The sequence below is a fragment of the Sphaerodactylus townsendi genome, unplaced genomic scaffold, assembly GCF_021028975.2.
Source record: "Sphaerodactylus townsendi isolate TG3544 unplaced genomic scaffold, MPM_Stown_v2.3 scaffold_1549, whole genome shotgun sequence".
In the NCBI taxonomy this organism is placed as follows: Eukaryota; Metazoa; Chordata; class Lepidosauria; order Squamata; family Sphaerodactylidae; genus Sphaerodactylus; species Sphaerodactylus townsendi.
The window spans coordinates 1-10,306 of NW_025950122.1; the positions used below are offsets into that span (position 1 = coordinate 1).

Genomic DNA, 10,306 nt, shown 5'->3' on the forward strand with positions numbered 1-10,306 from the left:
ATCCAAATTGAGAATCGACGTGCGTGGCCTAAGATGCATTTTAATCTTCTCTGAAACTTGTTTTGTGATTCTTGCTGAGCAATTTTCCGAAGAAGCATTGAGAAACAAGGCAACTTTGTGCAGCAGCATTGCTTAGATATTTGAAAAGCTGGATTGCAAGTTTAGAAGAAGGTTAAATTGTTCGTGAGACTTTGTCCATTGACGAAGGCCAGTGGACTGGCGTGCTTTCTTGAAATAGCATCTTTGGGACGTTGAGGAAAAACCTGTCGTATGAAGAAGAAGAAGAGTTTGGATTTATATCCCCCCTTTCTCTCCTGCAGGAGACTCAAAGGGGCTGACAATCTCCTTGCCCTTCCCCACTCACAACAAACACCCTGTGAGGTAGGTGGGTCTGAGAGAGCTCCAAGAAGCTGTGACTAGCCCAAGGTCACCCAGCTGGCATGTGTGGGAGTGCACAGGCTAATCTGAATTCCCCAGATAAGCCTCCACAGCTCAGGCGGCAGAGCTGGGAATCAAACCTGGTTCCTTCAGATTAGATACATGTGCTCTTAACCTCCTACATTCATCCATGCAGTTAGCAGTTAATGGTTAAATATTTATATTTGTGATTTATAAAAAAAACAATTTGGATTTGTACAGTGGTAGTTCGTTGGTTATTTTCGTAGAGGAGATGGTGTCCGCAGCCGCAGTGGGAAGCCATATGAACCATTGAAAGCACAGGTGTCAAACTCGCGGCCCTCCAGATGTTATGGACTACTGTTCCCATCATCCCCTGCTAGCATGATGCTGGCAGGGGATGATGGGAACTGTAGTCCATAATATCTGGAGGGCCGTGAGTTCGACACCTATGATTTAAAGGTAAAGATGATTTGGGTCAGTACTGATCCATGGGGTGACATCACATCATGATACTGACTAGGAAGACTGTGTTTGACGATGTGGTTTGCCACTGCCTTCCCATTAACTTGAGGAAAGCACCTAGAACAGTAGTGGCTTGAATGAAAGAGAACTAACGTGCAGAGTAAATTCGTAGCCCTGGTGGTCTAAATACCAGCTGTTCTGCTTGCAAGATTCCCAGAGGCATTCATGCCTAGTTTTTTTTCAAAAAAGGACCTCACGCATTAGTCATTAATAGTTGTTATTAATCTGATTCAGTGATAGCAACCACAATATGCATGCCAGTCTACTCTGCAACAATAGTCACTCTGTGTAATCTCAGAGGTAGCATGGTCCTGCCGGGGGCATTGAAAACCAAACTGCAGGAAGAGAGCTAAATCTTGTCGAAGGCTTTCACGGCCGGAATCACTGGGACGCTGTGTGGTTTCCGGGCTGTATGGCCGTGTTATAGTAGCATTTTCTCCCGACGTTTCACCTTCCATCTGTGGCCGGCATCTTATCCTCTGAAGATGCCAGCCACAGATGCAGGCGAAACATCAGGAGCGAATGCTACTAGAAACAAGGAACGAGGTTGGCCAAACCCCCAAAAACTTGCCACACAACAGGAATTGCACAAGGAAGTGTTAATACCAACAATGACTAAAGTGCATATATGCAATATTCCCAAAATAACATAATCATGAATGATTCCATGAGTCCATCCTGATTTGCAACATACTTTGGTAGCATATAACAATTTTTGAATGATGGAAATAAGGACAAATACTATACATATGCACTGAAAAGGACGCACATGCACTGAAGAAGATTAGCGAAAACGCACTTCAGCGCACAGAAAAAAACATTTAAAAAAATGCTGCTGCTTCTTTGAACCTTGCTGCTCCTTTGAACTTGTACAATTTGGCGGCAGGTTGCTGTTTCTTGAACTGGTGCCTTTTCCATGTTTTCCATTGGACTGTGAATGAAATATTTATAGAGGAAGAACCTTATGACTCATGGAATCATTCTTGATTATGTTATTTTGTGAATATTGCATACATGCACTTTTAGTCATTGTTGGTATTAACACTTCCTTGTGCAATTCCTGTTGTGTGGCAAGTTTGTTGGGGTTTAGCCAACCTTGTTCCTTGTTTAGTCTTGCCCTCATTCCTCCTTTCCACGAAAATGCTACTAGAACACAGCCATACAGCCCAGAAACCACACAACACCCCAGAGCTTAGCCTTAGTCTGTCTCAAACCCGTTTGGGGGCTTGGTTCGAGCAGGGAAAGTCATACCCCTCCCCACAACTGCCTGGGCCCCCTCTCCAAGAACACCCGAAGGGTGGACCATCGTGCAGCAGCGGGGAGGTTTGTTTTTCTTCAGCTCAAGCGAGAACCCGGCCCATGCCAAAGAAAACAAGTCAAATGTGTCTGTGACACAAAAGGTCTTTTCTGCTCCCCACCAGACAAGCCGGCAAGTTGGCCGGGTTTCCCCGATTCTTGTTGGGACCGTGGGCCCCTCCTCCCCAAAGGCAGGGGGAGACTGTCCGGTGCCGGCAAGGTGGGTGCTTCATAGGGCTGTGGCTCAGCAGCAGGGCTCATGGTCCTGGGTTCAATTCCTGACATCTCCTGTTAAAACAGTGATGGCGAAACTTTTCGAGACCGAGTGCCCAAACTGCAACCCCAAACCCACTTATTTGTCGCAAAGTGACAACACGGCAATTGAACCTGAATACTGAGGTTTCGGTTTAGAAAAAATGGTTGACTCGGAGACGTGCGTTACTCGGGAGTAAGCTTGGTGGTAGTTGGTGGCTTTGCTTTGAAGCAAGCGTGCAACTCTTCCAACAGGTGATACTCAACTCTAGGAGGGTTTACTCAGAAGCAAGCCCCACTGCCAGCAACCAAGCTTACTCCCAGGTAAAGGATCGCACTTTAGTTCTTTGCATGAAAATCAGTGGGGTTTAACAGCGCTTAACAGGGTTACCTACACTGCTTCCCCAAAACAAGGTTTAATGCTAATAATCAAGCCCAGCGGCCCAGGCCAGGCTAGATGTGGGGGGGGGGGGCACTCTGTTTGCGCGTGCCCACAGAGAGAGCTCTGAGTGCCACCTCTGGCACCCGTGCCATAGGTTCGCCACCACTGCGTTAGAAGGACCAGGAGGAGTTGACGAGAAAAATCCTTTGAGACCCAGTCCGAGTCAGTGAGACAGACCTTTATGGACCGAGGGTTTGATTCAGGTGTCTTCAAGCACTTCAAACGTCTCCGGTGGTGACTTTCAGTTGGCATTTCTTTAAGTTTGCATTTGCAAACTACGCAAAGCTGAATTATTCAAGGGAGCTGTTCCAGGCAGTGAACGAAATGATCCACAAAGTTACATAGGTAATGTCGAAGGGTTTCACGGCCGGATTCAACTGGTTCTGGAGGGTTTTCTGGGCTCTGTGGCCGTGGTCTGGTGGATCTTGTTCCTAACATTTCACCTGCATCTGTGGCTGGCATCTTCAGAGGTGTATCACAGAGAGAAGTCTGTTATACACTGTGTCCAGTGAGAAGGGAAAGTTTAGTGTGTCCAGGGAGAAGGGAGAAGGGGCTGATGGGAATTGTAGTCCATGAACAGCTGAAGCACCAGAGTTGGACACCTCTCCTCTAGGAAGTTCCTTACAGCATCTGGGATCATTTACTATTGGAATCTGCCCTCCAAAGTTGTCAGGTTTTGCAGAGGAACTGCTAACTTCTCCCTGTCATCTGGAGATCAGTCATAATTTTGGGAGATCTTCAGTCCCACCTGAGGATCAGCAGCCCTAGTTCTAGCAAAAAATTCAAGCTCTACACTACAGCTTGAATAAACGACAAAAATCCAGCAAACCTACTGCACCGCAGCGACGAGCAACAATATATAGACGCAGCAATTGAAGTGCTGATTTAATGTCATAATGTAAATATGTGTACAGCATCATCCATATCTAAAGAAGAAGAAGAGTTGGATTTATACCCCCCTTTCTCTCCTATAGGAGACTCAAAGGGGCTTACAATCTCCTTGCCCTTCCCCCCCTCACAACAAACACCCTGTGAGGTGGGTGGGGCTGAGAGAGCTCCGAAGAACTGTGACTAGCCCAAGGTCACCCAGCTGGCGTGTGTGGGAGTGCCCAGGCTAATCTGAATTCACCAGATAAGCCTCCACAACTCAAGCTGCAGAGCTGGGAATCAAACCCGGTTCCACTGTGGGGGGAGGAGACTCAAAGGGGCTTACAAACTCCTTTCCCTTCCCCTGACCCCCTTCTCTGGTTTCCATGGACCCTCTGGCCCAGACCCCCCTCAGGCCTCCATGGACCCCCTGGCCCTGACCCCCCTTCGGCTGAAATTGCCCTCCTGGCCGTGGTTCCCCCTGTGATTGCAATGGCGGCACCCGTGACAAGCCACCCCAGATGTACCCATTGAAGCTACGCTCCTGCAGGGCAGTGCATAGCTGGAATTTCCGCTGCTTATTCAAGTGTTTCATTCTCCGGCCTCTTTAGGCTGGGCCGGGGGTGGGTGGGTGGGATGGGGAGAACCCAGGAGTCTGAGGAGCGTGCGCTGGATCATGGCTGCCAAGAAGCCGTTCTAATCCAGGCCGCAGGATCGACGGCACCTCTGACAGAATCCCAGCGTTGCAAAATGGTTGCAAAGCCGCCAGAAAGCACACTGCCAGAAACTGTGGGAAGGGTTAGCAGGGTTGCCATGGGGGGAGCAAGCACGTGTGGTGGGTGGGGCTTGGGTGGGTAGGCGGGGCCTTTACCATCCCTCCCGCTAGTAGTACTGCTGCATATGTCCACAATCGTCATTGCTCCGTCTCTTTCTTGTCTCAGGCGACTGCCAGCTGTGCCGAATCCACCACTGTAACGCTGACTACGTAGCAGCCACCTCTCCAGCGACAGAGGAAACCCTGCCTTCGACAAACTACTGCGGGGTTTTGCGGGCCTATGCCCTCTGCACCCGGAAGTTGGCCCGCTTGTGCCGAGGGGATCTCGTGTACCACTCGGCCGTCTTCCGGATCAAAGAACTCTTTGGGCAGCACAACTGCTCCAGCGACGGACCGACCTCCTCCGTCAGAGCCCCCGGTGCCGCTGACCTCCCGGTTTCCGAGACATGCAACTACCACGCCCGATTCGGTTTCCATGCCAAATTTGCTCACTGTGGGCTCTTTGGAGATCCTCACCTGCGGACGTTCAAAGATGAATTCCAGACTTGCCGAGTGGCGGGGGCTTGGCCTCTTATTGATAATCAGTACCTGTCGGTACAGGTGACTAATGTCCCTGTGGGGCTTGGATCTGGCGCCACGGCAACCAGCAAGGTAAAACACATCCGTTGTGTTTTTCAACTTTCCTGATGGTGGTTTGTCCACTTCATAGGTGGCTAAACGAGTTAACATACTTTGGCTGGAATGTGGCCCTTTCAGTTTAAATCCAAAGCTCCTCTCCGGGGCAACATCTAGGGACCGGATTACGCCGGTCCTATACCAACTGCACTGGCTGCCAATCGAGTACCGGGCCATGTTTAAAGTTTTGGTATTGACCTTCAAAGCCATTCGCGGCCTTGGCCCTGCTTATCTGAGGGACCGTCTCTCCCTATATCGCCCTTCTAGGCCCCTCCGCTCATCGGAGGCGGACCTACTGGTGATCCCTGGCCCCAAGGCGATCTGGCTGGCCTCACCAAGGGCCAGGGCTTTTACGGCTCTGGTCCCTACCTGGTGGAACAGGCTCCCAGGTGAGATCAGGGCCCTGCGGGACTTGCAAAGTTTCCGCAGGGCCTGCAAAACGGACCTGTTCCGCCAGGCGTTTGGCCAGCCGGGATGATGTCAACTTCGCCATAAAGAACATTTGGCCTCCCGTGGGTACACAAGGGGGGAGGGCGGGGTTGAAGCCATCTGTAGTTTTAGTATTTTATGTAGTATTTTATGTAATTTATGTATCATGATACGTTTTAAATTGTTTTATCGCTGATGGACACCGCCCTGAGCCTTTGGGGGAGGGCGGTATATAAATATAATGAAGGAAGGAAGGAAGGAAGGAAGGAAGGAAGGAAGGAAGGAAGGAAGGAAGGAAGGAAGGAAGGAAGGAAGGAAGGAAGGAAGGAAGGAAGGAGGCGCCCAAATACAGCCAGTTCGGTAGGTGCGTGAGTGGACCATTCTGCTCACGATGAAGAATACTCCTACAGTAACACATTAAGCAAAACCACAGGTTAAAGCATTTCCTTGAAGCCAACAGGGGAGGGGATCAAGTATAACCCCTCTCCAATGAAAAAATTCTCGCAAAGCCAGCTTATATCAAGAAGAAAGATCTGGCCAGCTTAACTCTCGCTATTTTTGTGTGTGTGTAGTTTTTTGGCGGGGAGAGCAAGGGGGAGAATTCCGACACGCAGCCCCTTATGCTTTAAGGGATATGATAGCTTTCATGCATTTTTTACCCAATACATCTTGCAAGCAATTCAGGGAAGCTTCTCTGGTTTTCAAAGGCGGACTAGTCATTATGGCCACAGGGATGTTTCCTGGTGGACTGGTGGCATGCCCCCCCCCCCCCCCCAATGAACCATCATTGACATTTGATGGCATATATATGTCTACTAGCAGGCCCGGCCACGCGTTGCTGTGGCAATTGTCCTTTTCATCACAGTCCGCAACCCACAGATGTCCATGCAGGTCCAATGATCCCCAGCATAGCCTTTTGGGGTGGTCAAATGGAATCCCTCTTTCCCTTTTCAATTCACATCCTTATATGGTGGTGTCTTGTTTTTTTAGTATAAGATAACCCTTCCCATTCCACAACAGAACTGTCCAGAGTGCGACTCCCGCTGTCCATGAGGCTGGTTGACACGCACAGTCCTGGCTTGGGTAAGGCAGAACTGGGGCAAGGAGGCTATCCCAGTCAGGCAGCAGAGGCAGGGTGGCGAGGCGCTCAGATCGAGGCCAGCTCCCTGGGTTCTTAAAGGGCCATGTGCAAAAGAAGCAGAGCAGGTAGTGTTGGTTCGCCCCCACCCCGCGGATTTACTTAGAAGAAAAAGGCAAACTCCAACTCGCTTTTAGTAAAAGAGAGCTGGGGCGAATATGGGTGAGGAAGTGGGTAAGTGGTGTTTGGATGTGAGGGAGGGCAGAGTGAGGTGTGTGAGGATGAGCTGGATGTGTGTTGTGTGGTAGCAGTGGGTGAGGCACAGAGAGTGATACACAACAGTAGTTATCTGCTGCCACCTTGTGGTGATTGTCAATAATGGCATCAACATGTAGTGCTTTGCAAGTTGATGGCTACGATCCAGTGGACTTTAGAGCATTGTAGTCCATCCCAGGTCCCACTGTGATTGGACAGCACATGAGACAGCAGCCTTGCTGGAGTGAAATAAGATTGGGTATAGTCATTAGCTGGATACAGCTCCCATGATTCCATGATGGTGGAGAGGCACGAAAGAGATGCCATAATTGTACCCTGTTTCCCCGAAAATAAGACATCCCCTGAAAATAAGTTGTAGTAGAGGTTTTGCTGAAGTGCTAAATATAAAGCATCCCCCGAAAGTAAGACGTAGCCAAGTTTTTGTTTGGAAGCATGCTCGTCGAACAGAACACCAGAGCATGCAGCTGTGGAGCGGAAAAATAAGACATCCCCTGAAATTGAGACATAGTGCATCTTGGAGAGCAAAAATTAATATAAGACACTGTTTTATTTTCCGGGAAACATGGTACGTTGCAACAGATGCTCTCTGTTCCTATTCCTGCAGCTGGGTTGCATCTTGTTGGGTTTGGGGTGTCTCAGTTGGGTCATGAAGAAAGGCTTCCCCTGAAAACGTTGAAGAACTGGGTGTTGGAGGTGTTACTTAAGATAGGTTTGGCATGGTGAAGGTCCTGACATCTCTGATTGAAAGGATTGGGTAAGAGACAATTTTAACTGCCCGTCTGAGTAGGCAACAGATCCTTGATGGACTGGTAATCCAGTTCCATACAAGGCAGTGTCACAGGTAGATTCCGCACTTGCGTTATCGACCTAAGTTCGAGCTGCGTTCAACCCAAGTGCTCCGCACAACCACTGGGATCGACGTGGTTTTGTACCAGCTTCGCCCCGTGTAGCGGTCCAATGTCCGACTCCAGTTGGGAACGACTACTTTTTCCGGGAAGCACGCTCGAACTCAGCTCGAATCCAGTAAAGCGTGGAATCTCTGGTGCCAGGAGTCCCCCATTCAGCCAACCTTTCGGGCATGCGTACAGCTGGCCAATCAAAAAACGCCACCTTCATCCCTCCATTCCTGTGGCAGTTTTTTTTATAACGTGTGTGGGGATAGACGGAACATGGACATAGAACAGAAGCCAATTGGAACGGAGCGGCGAAGAGGCACAGGATGGTTCCGCCCTCCGAGCTGGGATCAAGCTGGTGGCAGTGGGGAACAACAATGGTTTCGACCTAGGTCTGTACCCTTCTGAGGGAACTGGGTCGAACCTATTTTACTCGTGTGCGGAATTGCCCACAGATTCAGTGACACCCTCATTCTCAAGGTAGCACCCCTGTTTCCCCTCTTACAGATCACGCTGATTTTCAAGAGCTTCCCGGGCTGTTCCGAGCAGAGGGTGTATCAGGCGACCCCCGAAGATTTGCCTCTGGCCTTCACTGATGGCACGAGCGATGTGGGACCGCAGGATGGTTCTGGCAGCCTCCGGATTCTGGAGAAGCCGGGCACGAGGCAGGTGGAGATCCAGGCCCGCCACATCGGCAGCATCGTCATCATCCGGCAGGTGGGCCGCTACCTGACCTTTGCCATCCGTGTGCCAGAGGACATTCTGGGCCCTTCCGAGCACAGCGCTGGCCTCCAGCTTTGCCTCCACGGCTGCCCCCAAAACGAGCAAATCCAGGAGCAACTGCTGAGCCCAGCAAGCTCTGGCCCGCCCTGGTCGAGCTCCTGGCAGGCCTACACGGTGGAATCTGCCATTGAAGAGTGCGGTCACCTTTTGCCGGTGGAGGACATGTACTTCCAGTCTTGTGTCTTTGACTTGCTGACCACGGGGGATTCGGAGTTCTCCTTGGCAGCCTACGGAGCCCTGGAGGATATGAAGGCCCTGCACCCCAGCGAGCTGCAGTTGCCCGCTGCCTCCAGGGCTGCTAGTTCGGGGGGCAGGAGGCCCAGACTGGGACCAACCGCAGCCCTGTTACTGCCCGGGCTTCTCGCCTGCCTCCTCCTTCCCGTTCGGTGCTGACAGTCGTCACCTTCTCACCATGTTTCATGACAGCATGGAGGAGAAGTTGATCTATGGCTACCAATCTTGATCCTCCTTGATCTGAGATTGCACATGGCTTAGCAGACCAGGTGCTCAGGAGCAGCAGCAGAAGGCCATTTCTTTTACATCCTGCATGTGAGCTCCCAAAGGCACCTGGTGGGCAACTGCAAGTAGCAGAGTGCTGGACTAGATGGACACTGGTCTGATCCAGCAGGCTAGTTCTTATGTTCTTAGGACAGCAGTGTGTCTTGAAGAGGATGGTACCACATCACTGAGCTCATGCAGGCTGCTTCGGTGGGAGGCTGAGAAGGAGCAGCAGTGGCATAGGAGGTTAAGAGCTCGTGTATCTAATCTGCAGGAACCGGGTTTGATTCTCCACTCTGCTGCCTGAGCTGTGGAGGCTTATCTGGGGAATTCAGATTCGCCTGTACAGTCCCACACACGCTAGCTGGGTGACCTTGGGCTAGTCACAGCTTCTCGGAGCTCTCTCAGCCCCACCTACCTCACAGGGTGTTTGTTGTGAGGGGGGAAGGGCAAGGAGATTGTAAGCCCCTTTGAGTCTCCTACAGGAGAGAAAGGGGGGATATAAATCCAAACTCCTCCTCCTCCTCTTCTCCTTCTCCTTCTTCCTCGCCCTTAAGCCAGGAGTCTCTGCCAATCATGCTGTTTCCCCCTCCCCTTAACCATAATCTACTTGGAACCACGGAACCCACAGTATACAAGTTGGAATTCTTGCGGCATGTGTGGGTTCTTAAAAAGAGCAACCAAAATGGAATGGCTTCATCCAACCAATGTTCATGGAGTGAAGGACAGGGTTTGTTGGTTTGTTTTGCGAGGTCTTTGTGCTTATTTTGTGGAGCTACTCTGTGCAAACCTGCATTAGGCTCTATAGTTTGTTAACAGACCAGACTGATGGATGAGGACCTTATGACAACCTAGAAGGGAGGTTTTTTAATATATATATATATGTATGAAAATACTTTTAGAAGTAATTAATTATCTAAAAAAGATAAAACATAATGGAGGAGGGAAACCTGTTAATGGTGTTTCTGCCTGCCTGCTTCCATTGACTTTGGAGTTTCCAGGCATTCAAGGACCCTACCAGGGATTCCCAGACCCCATCTGTCAAATTATGGGTCCCCAAAGCTGCCGGGGGGGGGGGGGGGGGAAGGGAAGACTCGCCCTCAACCAGGGAAAATCGCTCC

General features: G+C 50.4%; 1 protein-coding gene across 1 annotated transcript; it reads left to right on the forward strand.

The window, feature by feature from the left end:
* Positions 1-2,206: 2,206 nt before the first annotated feature.
* Positions 2,207-9,506, forward strand: LOC125424944 (repulsive guidance molecule A-like; the record flags this gene model as incomplete). The annotated part of the gene is made up of 4 exons (XM_048482378.1): positions 2,207-2,437; positions 4,183-4,301; positions 4,720-5,204; positions 8,412-9,506. Coding segments are annotated over 4 exons (1,504 nt in total), but the record flags the coding sequence as incomplete, so codon positions are not given.
* Between the last annotated feature and the right edge of the window lie 800 nt (positions 9,507-10,306).